The following is a 16,241-nucleotide window of genomic DNA, read 5'->3' on the forward strand; positions in this document are numbered from 1 at the left end:
TTTTCTTTGAGTGATTGTGTATCTGCCTTTCTGTAACTGTTTTTCTTCAAGATGTGCTGCACTTGTCCATTCCATGAACCACCCGCCTTCCCCTGTTCGTTGGAGTACATCTGGTATGAAGAAAATGAGGTGGGACAGGGGCTGCTTCACCCTCTTATACCAGCATGTGGCGGTGCCCAACAAGAGGGGGTGCTTGAGCCACCCCAACAGGTACTGCTAAGGAGAAAAAAGTCTCCAACATCTGTGCATGAGGTGCACATACACCTGCAGTGGAATGGATATGTGCAACACATCTCAAAGACCAACAGTTATAGAAAGGTAGGTAACTATTTCTTACTCTTTAAGTATGGATTTTCAGCCAGTTATGCAGCCACCTTATAGTAATTACAACTAGACCACATTTCCCTAATTTGTTTATGAGAATGTCATGCACTCTGTCAAAAACCTTACTAATATCAATTTATATGACTTCTACTGCTTCCCCTGTCAAAGAAGGAAATTGGTTTGGTCTGAAATGATTTGTTCTTGACGTTACATGTTGGCTATTACTTATCACTTTATCCTCCTGGTGCTGTTATTCTTGTTTATGATTTCATTTTGTTATCTCAAAATTTTATAACCTAAGGGAAAGATCATGTGAAGGACTAATCTGCTAACAACTTATGTCTCTTAACTTTACTTGAAAGTAGTAAACCTGCAGAATAGAGGAGGATTCGGGAGGAAAAATAAGATCACTAGGATAGCCTGTGACTGAGACAGCAGTTATACAACATAGTTAACACGTTATCTCAGAACTGTATAATTGAGGGTACTTAGATTAAAATAATAATCAACACAGAGTGTTCACATTGAGCATTTGAAAGGAGTAGGTCAGATTATGACTATAAATACGGCACCTGGAAATAATGGAAAAGGTGAACATATCATTACTGCAGTCAGATATCTTGAGTTACTCTTAAATTTAATAAAAGTATCTACCATTTAATATGCCCTTAACCAAAAGAGCAGGAAAAAGGCAGCCCAGAATTGTCTAAAAGCAACATCCTTCTTTTCTTTTGTTTCATATGGATGTTGTGTGATATTATTCTAATTACAATATTATTTATATAGGTGTACTGCTACATTTTCAAGACCCAGCACTTCAGCTTACAGATCTGTATTTTGTGGACCCTAAGTGGCTGTGTAAAATCATGGCACAGGTTAGCTTCTCATTATATTTTATGTATCCCTTTATTCAACTCTTTCCTCCATCCCCAACTACTTTCCTCCATCCCCAACTGACCTGGCCTCATTTTGCTCTATTTCTTCCCAGTTTCATGACCCGCCCCCTTTCACAGCTCCCCAGTTTGGCCTGCATGACTCCTCCTGTTGCCTTTTAAATATGTATTCTAGGGTTCAAGTTTACCCCAGTGCCTCCATTCTCAGTTCTCTTATTCTCTGATGTCTGATAGTCCTCACAGTCAGTTAGGTCCAGGACATGTGTAAAATGAAATGGAGATCCCAGGTGAGAGGCAGCATAATCCTGCAACAAATTGTTAAAGATTGGAGTTCTGGCACAAAGCAATAACAGTAACCTGGAATGTTGGGGAAGAAGGGTAATTGGACCCTGCTATAGAAGGAAGAAGAGGATGGGTCATACTGACCTGTATATTGGGACAGGCGAAGGGCAAAAGGACTGCTAGGAGGGCCTATCTGGAAAGGATCCACCATTGGTTTGGTTAGTTTGGAAAAGCTTCCAAACTTTTAGATGTTTATTCAGACTTCCAAATCTTTGAAGGTTTGTTCTACACTAATTAAAGTGTGGAATAATTTCCCATATGATATGCAGTAGGTACACCACTGATGTACACCACTGAATGAAAAGGTAGCTAAATAGTATCCTGGGATATATTATTCAGAACTGTTAGCTTGTGCTCAGATAGCTGTCATTGCTGAAATGCTGAGTTTTACTATGAATAGGATTATTAATTTTTGTAAATAATATTATTATTATATTGCAGAAAATTATTTTTGTCAGAAAAATGCAATCCAATTATGACTGCAGAGTTAATACTATTTTACTTTTTTAAAAGATTTTGACAGTGAAAGTGGAAGGCTTTCCTAAATACCCTAAGGGAATTATAAAGCGTTCAGATGTGGAAAAATTCTTTTTAAAGAAGAGCAGATTCCCTAAGAACTACATGTCACAATACTTTAAGCTTCTGGAAAAGTTCCAAATTGCATTGCCATTAGGAGAAGATCAACTACTTGTTCCAAGCAGGTAAAAAAGAGCTAAAACCACAAATGTGCCATGGAAATGTATCAAGATCAAAAACTCTGATATTCTCAGACTGTAATGATATTTCTAGCTGTTTGATATCAAAGCAATTTCCCCTTAGTGAGCAAGACTTTGACTGATTATGCTAGATTGGTATACTACTCAATTTCTTTCATAAAAGTTAAACTGATCTTGCGTAAACAAAGTTATATCTAGGGCCCTACCAAATTCACGGCCATGAAAAACACGTCACAAACCGTGAAATCTGGTCTCCCCCTGTGAAATCTTGCTTTTTGTGTGCTTTACCTTATACTATACAGATTTCACGGGGGAGACCAGTGTTTCTGAAATTGGGGGTCCTGACACAAAAGGGAGTTTCAGGGAGGGTCACGGTATTGCCATCCTCTGCTGCCTTCAGAGCTGGCCAGAGAGCGGCGGCTGTTAGCCAGGCGGCCAGCTCTGAAGGCAACACCCCACCAGCAGCAGCACAAAAGAAAGGGTGGCAATACCGTACCACGCCACCCTTTACTCTGCACTGCTGCCTTTAGAGCTGGGTGCCCAGAGAGTGCCAGCTGCTGAGTGAGGGTCCAGCTCTGTAGGCAGCAGCACAGACGTAAGGGTGGCCATACCATGCCATCCTTACTTCTGCGCTGCTGCTGGCAGCAGCTCTGCCTTCAGAGCTGAGCTCCTAGCCAGCAGCTGCCGCTGTCCAGCTGCTCAGCTCTGAAGGCAGCGCCGCTGTAAGCAGCAACGCAGAAGTAAGGGTAGCAGAATCGCAACCCCACCCCTACAATAACCTTGTGACCCCCACCCCAACTCCTTTTTGAGTCAGTCAGGACCCCTACTGTTACAACAACATGAAATTTCAGATTTTAATAGCTGAAATAATGAAATTTATGACTTTTAAAAGCCTATAACCATGAAATTGAGCAAAATGGACCATGAATTTGGTAGGGTACTAGTTGTATACTATTAGCACAAAGAAAAATGGCACATATAAAAGGCAAAATATTTTGTGATTTCTTTTATAATGAGACCACAATAGCAAAATCCTATACTACTAATGATCAGATCATCCAGATAGTACCAGTATATACAGATACTCATTTCAATATAAGTCATAAACATTAATATTTATAAACTGTTTCGTTTAAGTCAGGACCACACTTGGGAGGAGTTGCACTGCCCACGCAGTGATGCCTGGAGGCATTATGCCTTCGAATCATCTAATGGTTAAACTATAGTACTGGAAATCCGAAGTTATGAGTTGTAATGCCAGTATTGACACCCTCTTTTTGCATGAGTTATGACAAGTCACATGGCTGCTCTGCCTCAGTTTTTACATCAGTGCAATGTAAAGGATGGAGTGTTGTGTGGATTATCACTTTGAAACTCTTCAGAGTCCTTGGATGTGTGATGTTATACGTGCAAGATAAGAATTATCTATAAGAATTATATTTACATAATTTTTTTCACACTTATATCCTTGAATAGCTCCCCGAAATCACTGGGACTGCATGCGGTTTAAATTGAGCAGAAATTGTCCATTAACATGAAAAATAAACAAACACACTAGTACAGATAAACCCCAATAATCTGCCCCCTGCTTATGTGATTTGGTGATGCATTCATTTCTGACATTCATCAATATAGCTAACATAATCAGCTGTACAATAATTCCTCACTTTAGTCTATGTCATTAATAATTCTGGAAGTGGTAAATTATGAAATACTGAAAAATAATGTTCCTGTTTCTTTCAGTTTGTCTGATCACAGACCTGTTATAGAGCTTCCCCACTGTGAAAACTCAGAAATCATCATTAGGCTGTATGAAATGCCATACTTTCCCATGGGATTCTGGTCCAGACTAATCAACAGGCTGCTTGAAGTATCTCCTTACATGCTCTCAGGAAGAGGTACTGACATTTAACTTTAAAACTATTAATATGTGTGTTTACCTTGAACACCTAGTAGCCATGGGGTTGAATTCAGGTCTACAGATTCAAATCCGAATTCCTACTACTTTCCTGAAATTTTGTGTGTTATATTTTTGTTTTGGGCTCATCTCTGGCCATTTTACAAGTGTAAGAAAACAAAATAGTGGCCATTACTTGTAACTTAAAAACTCTTATGAACACTTTGTGCCTGCCCTCTGTGTGAGTGAGAAAGGGAGAATGAAAGCAGGCTCTTACTCCCTTGCACTCCCTCTCTCCCCAGCCCACCATGTGCGTACGCACACACTCACACACACACGGGAAATCTTTGCATTTAAGCACTGATGGGATTAGTTTCTGCAAAAATGGCAGGAAAAAGAAGAGAGGATGTAGAGCCATTGTCTCCTCCTACGCCACATCACCCAGTGGAGCTGGCTGAGCATAGAGGGGATTAGATGCTGCACCGGGGATAATGCAGTTGCTGTTTGTCACTGAAGACCCCCCCCCCCCACATCTTTAAAAAACACTGTACCTACTTAGACACAGTGCCTCTTGGATTGCCTTCTAGGGCAGTGTGCCTCCACATGGCACCCGATACAGTGTTATGGCTGTATGATAGAATTTTGCCATTAATGGGGAAAAACCTGGCTATATTGAACACATCCTCTAAGTCTCATCTTGGGGGATATATGCACTCTGACACGCATCTCCTTCTAGGAGTTCTACCATTTGACAACAAGTTTTGTTGTGTCGGCTCCTGGGGCATGAAATTAATTGCCCTTACACATTTGCTGATGCCCATCTCTTCCTCCTTTTAAAAAAAATTCTGCAGACTCTAATTTTATCAGAACCATTTTTAAATCACTCAGTCCATATGAAGGGCCTACTCCCCCCACCCCATCTCAGTTCACTGGGGTTTTTGATTTTTAATAACATATGAGCATTAGCTGCAGCTAGACGATTCACACAAATGTATCTTTGGTAATGCCCTTCAAATTTTACTTACTACATCTCTGCTATTCTGGCATTTGATCTCTCCTCGGCACACCATTCCAGTCACATCAGGCTATGGTGCATATGTAATGTAGACATGTCCACCTGGGAGAAAATGGAAGACACCAAATGATTTTCATTTATTGCCTAAGAAACTTTATATTTGACTCCACTTTGCCTGCACTTCAAGGTCTGTACTTTACCTACATTCACCAACTAGTCCATGAGCTAAGTCAATATTTAGTATTCTTTTATATGCATTGTTGGAATGGTCAAAAATGTGATTAGGATGTTCAGCTTTTCTGGTGATGCACAATTGCATGCAAAGATGCACTGGTTGTTTGTGTTGTATAAATATGTATAGGTTTCAGAGTAGCAGCCATGTTAGTCTGTATTCGCAAAAAGAAAAGGAGTAAGTCTCTAAGCTGCCACAGGTACTCCTTTTCTTTTTATAAATATGTATAAATCTATAAAACCACAAGTACATGCTTACAATAGTATTTTTAGAATGTTCAGCCCAATTTATAGAGTTCATATTAAAGGTCTGACTTTGACTAACTTTGTTTTCCCTAGAACGAGCTCTTCGTCCTAATAGAATGTATTGGAGACAAGGCATTTACCTGAACTGGTCTCCTGAAGCTTACTGTCTAGTGGAATCAGCAGTATTTGATAGCAATCCAGACAGTTTTTTGAAAATTACAGCTCCTTCTTGCAGAAAAGGTTAAATCATTCCTAAATATGTTCTTGTATCTGCTGTTTGAGTTAAACTTGGTGCATTTCTTCGTTTTGCTTGCTCCTTTTAGAACATGCAGTATGTTTTTATAATCGGAGATATGAGACGGTGGTTCTAATTACTTTTTTTGGGGCTTTTTACAGGTTGTATCCTTTTGGGGCAAGTTGTGGATCACATTGATTCTCTTATGGAAGAATGGTTTCCAGGTTTACTGGATATAGATGTATGTGGTGAAGGAGAAACGCTGTTGAAGAAATGGGCTTTGTGTAGCTTTGAGGATGGCAAAGAGCACCAAAAAATATTACTTGATGATTTACTTAAAAAAGCTGAAGAAGGTATATAATGTTTTAATTAAGCTAATTAGATTACCCGTATAAATAAGTATTTATACAGTAACTCCTTGCTTAACGTTGTAGTTATGTTCCTGAAAAATGCTACTTTAAGGGAAAGAATGTTAAGCTAATCCAATTTCCCCATAAGAATTAATGTAAATAGGGAGGGTTAGGTTCCACGGAAACTTTTTTCGCCAGACAAATCAATCAATCAATCAATCAATCAATCAATCTCACACACACACACACACACACACACACACACACACACACCCAGAGCATAACTTTAAACAAACAAAAAGAAAAGGAGTACTTGTGGCACCTTAGAGACTAACAAATTTATTAGAGCATAAGCTTTCGTGAGCTACAGCTCAATGCATCCGATGAAGTGAGCTGTAACTCACGAAAGCTTATGCTCTAATAAATTTGTTAGTCTCTAAGGTGCCACAAGTACTCCTTTTCTTTTTGCGAATACAGACTAACACGGCTGCTACTCTGAAACCTTTAAACAAACAATTTAATACTGTACACAGCAATGATGATTGTGAAGCTTGGTTGAGGTGGTGAAGTCAGAGGGTGGAAGAGAGTGGGATATTTCCCAGGGAATGCCTTACTGCTAAATGATGAACTAGCACTCAGCTGAGCCTTCAAGGGTTATCACATTGTTGTTAATGTAGCCTCACATTCTACAAGGGAGCACAAATGGAGGGAGGGGAGACTGTATGGCAGAGACTCACAATGTGTGTGAAAACAACGAGGAATCTGGTGGCACCTTAAAGACTAACATATTTATTTGTGTGTGTGTGTGTGTGTGTGTGTGTGTGTGTGTGTGTGAGAGAGAGAGAGAGACGCATTGCCCCTTTAAGTAAGCTGACCCCACTATAAGTACACTGCCTTTTTAAGTAGATCAGCAAGTTGAGACAGCAGCTGCTGCCAGCAAGCTCCCTCCCTCCTGAGCCCTGTCGTGTCCCCCCTTCTCTGTGGAGATGGGGGGCAGGAGCGGGGGAAAGGGGGACACCCTCGCATTAGCACCCCTCTTTCCCCCCGCACAGGAGGCTCCCACGAACAGCTCCAAGGCAGAGGGCAGGAGCAGCACACGGCAATATGGGGAGGGACAGCTGAACTGCCTGGCAATTGATAGCCTGCTGGGTGGCTGCCGCACAGGAAGCATAAGGAAGTGGGGAGCTGATAGGGTGGCTGCCGGTCCACCCTGGTCCCCACCAGCTAGCTCCATCGGACTGCTCTTTCTGTAAGCAGTGGACAAAGCAGGCAGCTGCCAAACAATGTTAGAAGGGAGCATTGCACAATTTTAAACGAGCATGTTCTCTAACTGATCAGCAGTGTAACAAAGAAATAATGTTAACCGGAGGAGTTACTGTACATGATGCCCATTGCCATAGCATTTAGACACCTCACATTATTTAGGAACACTTGATTAAAATAAACAAAACCATCCTCATAATGTGGTTCAACAACCACAACGTTTTTGTCCTAATGCCTTTGTATTATAATACAGTATGGGCCAGATTGTGGTTAGCCCCTGCACTGCTGTACAAAGTGGGAGGGTTGAAAGAGACACTTGCCTACTCATCTGCGGGACCTGATCCAGCAATTCATTATTCACGTGATTGATTCTGACTCATGTTAGTACTGCAGTTGACATTAGTCCTGTTGATTGGATCCTGTACAATGGTCACAATTAAAAAGGCAATATTAGTCAACAGGTACCCCACATTTACTAGAGTTATTTCCTATTCTAGGTATAGAAAAAATGTGGTATCTCAGTTAGCTTAATGCTGTATGGTAACTCTTGACAAAGGCTAGTTTTTAATGTTGACCACTGCATATGCCATTAAACCATGATTTGGAATTATTTACACATGCAAGAAATGTATATAAATTGGAGAAGTATATTCAGTTGTCACTAGTTAGTACACATATGCAAAGTTCATATGGAGTGCATTAGTAGTATACATAAATAGAGACAGATATATGTATACTTCACTTGGTTTAATGTGGTGAATATGCTATTTGATCTGCTTTTCAACTGCATCTCATATTTTTTCTTATTTACTTAGGTGATCTCTTAGTAAATCCAGATCAACCAAGATTTACCATTCCAATAGCCCAGATTGCTCCTGACCTGATATTGGCTGATTTGCCTAGAAATATCATGTTGAACAATGATGAATTGGAATTTGACCAGGCTCCTGAATATCTGTTGGGTGAATATTACTTTTTTGTCTCCTCTATGTACCTAATATGTGGCAAGGATATTAAAAGTGTAACGTTTATGTAACTTAAGCTATCGGGCTAAATTATGAAACATACTGAAAACATTTTACTGAGGTTTTTTTCTATTTGATTTGTCTACTATGCTCCTAAAAGATACTTCTGAATTATAGAGCATTTTTTTAACTGTGAGTAATATGTATGTTAGGGTTGATTTTTCAGATGTGCTGAGCACACACGACTCTCACTGGCTTATGCTCTGTGCTTTTTAGAGTCAGGCCCAGTCAACTTGAGAAAAGATTGATGTTCTTTTACTTTTTTATATTCCCTTCCATTTTCTTTTCGAAAAGGTGATGGTGGTTTTGGATCTGTGTACCGCGCATCATATGGTGGAGAAGAAGTAGCTGTAAAGATTTTTAATAAACATACCTCCCTCAGACTCTTACGACAGGTAAGAAATGTTGCTTCTTTTTATATTGCAGCGCTAGTAAAACCACGATGGTGAAGGGTTTGATAATGTTTAAGCACAGTCTCTGCCTTAATTCTGAATTTTCTGCCTTTTAGTAGTTAATATTGTTGGAACAAACACAGTTCACCCAGAACTATAAATATTATAATACATGCAGTATTTCACTTGATTTTACAATTTACAGGAGCTTGCAGTGCTTTGTCATCTCCATCACCCTAGCTTAGTGTCTTTGCTGGCTGCTGCAATCCGTCCCCGGATGTTGGTAATGGAATTAGCCCCTAAGGGTTCTCTGGATCGTTTACTTCAGCAAGATAGTTCAAGCTTAACTAAAACACTTCAGCACAGGATAGCTCTACATGTAGCAGATGGTTTAAGGTAAATTTTCTTGAAATGCTAATTTTGGCACTGAAATATATTGACAGTCTGAAAGTAGGAAAGCTTTCTCTTTTCCCTTCCTTAACTCTCCTTCTGTACCATGCGGGTGTATTATCTTAGTCAAAGAAGTTCTATTTTTTTATATTTGATTAATTGAATAGAGGATAAAATACTGACTGTGTACTTGAAGCAGTGTATACAATTCCGTATACTTCTATTAAATTATGTAAGATCATTCAAAAAACTCTATAGAAAGGTAATAATTTCTATTCAATTCTATAGCAGTTTTCCATAAGCAATTTGTAGGCACGGGCTACAGGAAGAACATTCTGTCAAGGACATCCGTTATCATTATTTATTTGGGCATCTGATGACATATACTAGTTTATCCTTTCAAGATTTTAATCAACTGTAGGGCTAGGCTATCGTATATTCTTAATTTGTGTGTCCCAAAAGAGACAGAATTCTGTACTTTTTTTAAAAAATGTAGTCTAAATTATTTATTTTATTGGTTTTCAAGTAAATGAATAAATAAAGGCAGAAAGCACGAAGTGACAACTCACCTGTAGGGCCAGGAACCAGAAAATCACTCACAAGCAGTCGATACTTTTAAATTTGGTCTATTCACTGTCTTTTCTCTTGTTTTTTGTTTTTTCCATTCACAAGTGGGATTCATATGAATGGAGAAAAAGCCAGAACTCTTGACCTTTAATTTGTCCCATTCTTTTTAATCTGAAAATCTGTGAATGTCCTCATAAAGGCTAGGGAAATATGATTTTAAAATTACAAAATCTGGCAAGGAAGCTCAGGGGCAGGTGTAGGTGAAACTACTTTTATTTTTTGTTTTATTGGCTTTTTTCAAGTTGGTGGTGTCACTCTAGGTGAGGTGTCTTGAACTATAATACCAAGTTGTTCATGTAGCAATAACTGATATGTTGGGTTTCAGAGTAGTAGCCGTGTTAGTCTGTATTCGCAAAATAAAAAAGGAGTACTTGTGGCACCGTAGAGACTAACAAATTTATTTGAGCATAAGCTTTCGTGAGCTACAGCTCACTTCATCGGATACATTCAGTGGAAAATACAGTGGGGAGATGATTTATATACACAGAGAACATGAAACAATGGGTTTATCATACACACTGTAAGGAGAGTGATCACTTAAGATGAGCTATTACCAGCAAGGGGTGGGGGGGAGGAAGAAAACCTTTTGTAGTGATAATCAAGGTGGGCCGTTTCCAGCAGTTGACAAGAACTGTCTGAGGAACAGTGCGGGGTGGGGATGGGAAATAACATGGGGAAATAGTTTTACTTTGTGTAATGACTCATCCATTCCCAGTCTCTATTCAAGCCTAAGTTAAATGTATCCAGTTTGCAAATTAATTCCAATTCAGCAGTCTCTCGTTGGAGTCTGTTTTTGAAGTTTTTTTGTTGAATAGCCACTTTTAGGTCTGTAATCGAGTGACCAGAGAGATTGAAGTGTTCTCCAACTGGTTTTTGAATGTTATAATTCTTGACATCTGATTTGTCCATTTATTCTTTTATGTAGAGACTGTCCAGTTTGACCAATGTACATGGCAGAGGGGCATTGCTGGCACATGATGGCATATATCACATTGGTAGATGCGCAGGTGAACGAGCCTCTGATAGTGTGGCTAATGTGATTAAGCCCTATGATGGTGTCCCCTGAATAGATATGAGGACACAGTTGGCAACGGGCTTTGTTGCAAGAATAGGTTCCTGGGTATTCCAAAACCATAATCCATCAATCTGATATCGTATTAGTGAACTTTTTCCTTCTGATGTCAGAATGATTAAAATTAATAACATGGCTTACTATAGTATTATTAATGCAGTCAGTGTAAATAGATAGATATGGATTTTAAATGCTTTCACCTAAATACTTTTTTGTTAACAGGTATCTGCATTCTTCAATGATCATTTATCGTGATTTAAAGCCTCATAATGTGCTGCTCTTTACACTATATCCCAATTCAGCAGTCATTGCAAAGATTGCTGATTATGGCATTGCTCAGTATTGCTGCAGAATGGGGATAAAAACCTCAGAAGGTACACCAGGTATGGCAAAAAATGCTTTGTTGTATTTTTTTGTTTTGTTAAAAAGAATAAAGACAATATTTTGGAATTCAACCACAAGAAGTGTACAATTAAGGAACAGTCTACGTTGCTGTGGTTCTCACCATGTTATAACTGATGAAAACAGATTTATATACCCTGGGCCTGATTCCCATTTACACTAAGGGGCCTTTTACACAATGTTGGCAGTATAATGGGTTGTTAAAAAGAATGTAAGTTAAATAACATTAACTGATTTTAATTATTTTTTCTTTTGTACAAATACGTTCAATTTGAATATTTTTATGGTTATTTTATTAAAACAATATACTAAATGTGGTTGGGTTTTAGTGGTCAGTAATGTGCGCTTTAGGGTTCTGATTTTTCAGAGGTGCTGAACACCTGTAGCTCCCATTGATTTTAATTGGATCACATTTATACCATTTGAAGGCCCCTTTGCACTATTAGAGCAATGAAAAAGTAGCCTTAGAGCAGGGGTCTCCAAACTCAAATGACCACGAGGGCCACATGAGGACTAATGCATTGGCCCGAGGGCCGCATCACTGACACCCCCCCTTGCTCCCCACTGCACCGCCCCCACTCCACCCCTTCCATGGGGTCCCGCCCCTGCCCCACCTCTTCCCAGCCCTTTCCTGCCCCCATTCCAACCCCTTCCCTGAAGTCCCCACCCCAACTCCACCCCCTCCCTGCCCCCAGGGGGTGCAGGAGGGGTGGGGGCTATGGTGGGGGCTCAGGGAAGGGAGTTGAGGTGCAGGGTGTGGCAGGGGGCTCAGGGCAGGGAGTTGGGGTGCGGGGTGCAGGAGCGAGTGCAGGATGTGACAGAGGGTTGGGGTGCAGGCAGGGGGCTCAGGGCAGGGAGCTGGTGCAGGGAGTGGCAGGGAGCTTAGGGCAGCGAGTTGGGGGGCGGGGTGCAGGAGGGGTTCGGGCTCCGGCCTGGCGCCACTTACCTAGAGCAGCTCCAGGGTGGCAGCGGCATGCACCGGGGCCAGGGCAGGCTCCCTTCCTGCCTGCCCTGGCTCCAGTCCCGCTCCACTCTGCTCTGGGAAGCAACCGGAACCATGTCCCTGTGGCCCAGGGGAGGGAAGGGTCTGGGCAAGGACACAGGGCTCTGTGCACTGCTTTTGCCACTCCTCCAGGAACCTCCCCCGAAGCTCCCATTGACTGCGGTTCCCCGTTCCCGGCCAATGGGAGCTGTGGGGGGCGGGGCCTGGAAGCCAGGGCAACGCACGGAGCCCTCTGCCCCTACCCCCCAGGCTGCAGAGACGTTGTGCCGGTCGCTTCAGGGAGCAGCGCACGGCTCGCGGGGCCACCGGGGGCAATCCTGAGGGCCGAATCTGGCCCACGGGCTGTAGTTTGCCCACCCCGGCCTGAAGGTAGGCTGGGGGGGCGGGCCGCTTGGCAGGCTGCAGGAAATAGCCCCACGGCCCACATGCGGCCCGTGGGCCACGTGTTTGAGACCCCTGCCTTAGAGTGAATGAGAGTTGGGCCCATTGCCATGAACTTGAGGGCATGACTCCCATATCAGGCCCTGATTTAGGACTGCGGATGTGCCCTTCCTTTTCAATATTAAATAATGAAGCTCTTTTGATGGTTAGACTAATAGCACAGAAGCTTATTAACCGATTTACAGATACTTCTTTTACACTGACCTTCCATTTGCTCATTTTTTCTGTGATTTTTCAGCATATGGACTGCTGCCAGTTCAGAAATAGTATGTAATTTTTTGTTAACTTCCTGTGGCATTTTTCATCAAGAGGTATTTATTCTTAAAGGGACAGGCATGGCATCAGCTTGGCATAAATCATAACTATTAATGAATCATTTATTTCCAGGATTTCGAGCACCAGAGGTTGCCAGAGGAAATGTTATTTACAATCAGCAAGCTGATGTGTATTCATTTGGCTTGCTTCTTTATGACATTTTAACAGCAGGAGGTAGAATAATTGAAGGCATGAAGTTTCCAAATGAATTTGATGAATTAGCAATTCATGGAAAATTACCAGGTATGTCATGTTTCCTCAAGATATAACACTGGAACATACAGAGAGGAAAGATCATTTAAATCAGCTACTGTAGCAAATGACTGGAGGATAGCCAATGTGACACCATTTTGTTTTTAAAAGGGCTCCAGAGGTAATCCCGGCAATTACAGGCTGGTAAGCCTGACTTCAGTACCGGGCAAACTGGTTGAAACTACAGTAAAGAACAAAATTGTCAGAGACATATATTAACATAATTTGCTGGGGAAGAGTCAAAGGGAAATCATGTAAAGGGAAATCATGCCTCACCAATCTACTAGAATTCTTTGAGAGGGTCAACAAGCATGTGGACAAGGGGGATCCAGTGGATATAGTAGAACATTTTCAGAAAGACTTTGATGAGGTTCCTCACCAAAGGCTCTTAAGCAAAGTAAGCTGTCATGGGGTAAGAAGGAAGGTCCTCTCATGAATCAGTAACTGGCTAAAAGATAGGAAACAAAGGATAGGAATAAATGATCAGTTTTCAGAATGGAGAGAGGTAAATAGTGGTGTCCCCCAGGGATCTGTATTGGGCCCAGTACTGTTCAGCATATTCATAAATGTTCTGGAAAAAGGGGTAAACAGTGAGATGGCAAAAATTGAAGATGACACAAAACTACTCAAAATAGTGAAGTCCAAAGCAGACTGCGAAGAGCTACAAAAGGATCTCTCAAATCTGGGGGACTGGGCAACAAAATGGCAGATGAAATTCAGTGTTGATAAATGCAAAGTAGTGCACATTGGAAAACAGAAACCCAGCTATACATATGAAATGATGGGGTCTAAATTAGCTGTTACCACTCAAGAAAGAGATCTTGGAGTCATTGTGGATAGTTCTCTGAAAACATTCACTCAATGTGCAGTGGCAGTCAAAAAAGCAAACAGAATGTTGGGAATCCTTAAGAAAGGGATAGAAAATAAGACAGAAAAGATCATATTGCCTCTATATAAATCCATGGTATGCCCACATCTTGAATACTGCACGCAAATGTGGTCATCCCATCTCAAAAAAGATATACTGGAATTGGAAAAGGTTCAGAAAAGGGCAAGAAAAATTATTAGGATTATGCAACGGCTTCCGTATGAGGAGAGATTAATAAGACTGGGACTTTTCAGCTTGGAAAAGAGACAACTAAGGGGCGATGTGATAGAGGTCTATAAAATCATGACGAGTGTGGAGAAAGTAAACAAAGAAGTGTTATTTACTCCTTCTCATAACGCAAGAACAAGGGGTCACCAACTGAAATTAATAGGCAGCAGGTTTAAAACAAACAAAAGGAAGTATTTTTTCACACTATGCACAGTCAACCTGTGGAACGCCTTGCCAGAGGATGTTGTGAAGGCCAAGACTATAACAGGGTTCAAAAAAGAACTAGATAAGTTCATGGAGTATAGGTCCATCAATGGCTATTAGCCAGGATAGTTCTGGCAGAAGCTGTTTGCCAGAAGCTGGGAATGGGTGACGGGGATGGATCACTTGATGATTACCTGTTCTGTTCATTCCCTCTAGGGCACCTGGCATTGGCCACTGTTGGAAAACAGGATACTGGGCTAGATGGACCTTTTGTCTGACCCAGTATGGCCGTTCATATGTTCTTATAGCGATTGTCATGCTGGCTAAGATAAATATTGCCACTTGAGTTGTATCCTATGTCTGACCGTGGCCACTACTTGGAGGATAATGCAAAACAATTAGCAGGTTTTTGAATTTTTCTAAAATTACATCCCGTTTTCAAACAGTGAGAAACTCAGATTTGGCGATATTGGGCCAACATCATCCCTGGTGTAACTTTATTAGAGATACATCAGGGATCAAATTGGTGCACTCTGTAAAGAAACAGGATTTTTGTATTCTTAGAACTAAATTCAGACCTGGTGTAAGAGAGAATATGTTCATTTCGTAGGCTGCATTTTATTCTTTAACCTTGTTTAATGTCATGTCCATATAAGGTGATACCGGGGATATCACTATGCATTTTGATGGACAGAAAAGAAAACGTTAATTCACCATAATTAATATTTAAATTTTGGGTTTAGAACTCTCAGTGCCTAAGATGATGAGGTAAAGGACTATGTGAGAATTTAACCTCATAAATCCCATAAATGTTATTGGGAGTTCCTGTGCAGTGTGCCAAAAATTCACCCATATGATGAAAGACTTCTTCTAATTTTATTTAATATCATTCTCTCTGCCTAACAGAGACAAGTAAATTTTCAAAACAGAGTGCATAGGCATTGCTGAAGTCACCATTAAAAGTCAACATTCACCAGCAGTTACCGCTTAGATCCAATTCTAAAATTAGGGAAACAGTGGTGCCTTGGGCATCATGATGTACCTGTTGGTAATGACAAGCACTCTAGCTGTGTAACTCCAATTTGCTGTTAATAGAAGTTGAGCACTTAATCTCTATGCAGTTTGAAATTTTACTCTAGTGTGGGATGCATCTCTGGGCAACTTTGTAAGAAATTGTGAGAAATTCTGGTAAGAAGAATGGTATTCATAACTCTGTCTTTAGTTTGAGATAAATTGCAATAATTAGGCAATTATCTAATTGGCAGCACAAAATGTATATTTTAGATCCTGTCAAAGAATATGGGTGTGCCCCCTGGCCTGAAGTTGAAACTTTAATCAGCAAGTGTTTGAAAGAAAACCCTCAGGAAAGACCTACATCGGCCCAGGTAGTTTGTGATTGTATTATACAATTTCTAGTTTAGTATCTACCGTTGACTTATTATGCTCTACCAATTCAAGAGGAAGTGGTGAATTTAAGTTAGGACTTGTCTATGCGGTGTAAGCCTCTGGC

At 40.8% G+C, this 16,241-nt stretch overlaps 1 protein-coding gene across 1 annotated transcript in view; it reads left to right on the forward strand.

The window, feature by feature from the left end:
- The window catches only part of LRRK2 (leucine rich repeat kinase 2), a 133,633-nt gene that overhangs the window by 95,961 nt on the left and 21,431 nt on the right, over positions 1–16,241 (forward strand). Inside the window, 11 exon segments of the mRNA XM_038415017.2 lie at positions 1,111–1,199; positions 2,073–2,260; positions 4,019–4,173; positions 5,758–5,904; positions 6,061–6,252; positions 8,328–8,474; positions 8,832–8,932; positions 9,135–9,325; positions 11,241–11,401; positions 13,252–13,422; positions 16,016–16,116. Of these exon segments, the coding sequence (XP_038270945.2) occupies positions 1,111–1,199; positions 2,073–2,260; positions 4,019–4,173; positions 5,758–5,904; positions 6,061–6,252; positions 8,328–8,474; positions 8,832–8,932; positions 9,135–9,325; positions 11,241–11,401; positions 13,252–13,422; positions 16,016–16,116 (1,643 nt within the window).

Source organism: Dermochelys coriacea, chromosome 1 (assembly GCF_009764565.3).
Source record: "Dermochelys coriacea isolate rDerCor1 chromosome 1, rDerCor1.pri.v4, whole genome shotgun sequence".
In the NCBI taxonomy this organism is placed as follows: Eukaryota; Metazoa; Chordata; order Testudines; family Dermochelyidae; genus Dermochelys; species Dermochelys coriacea.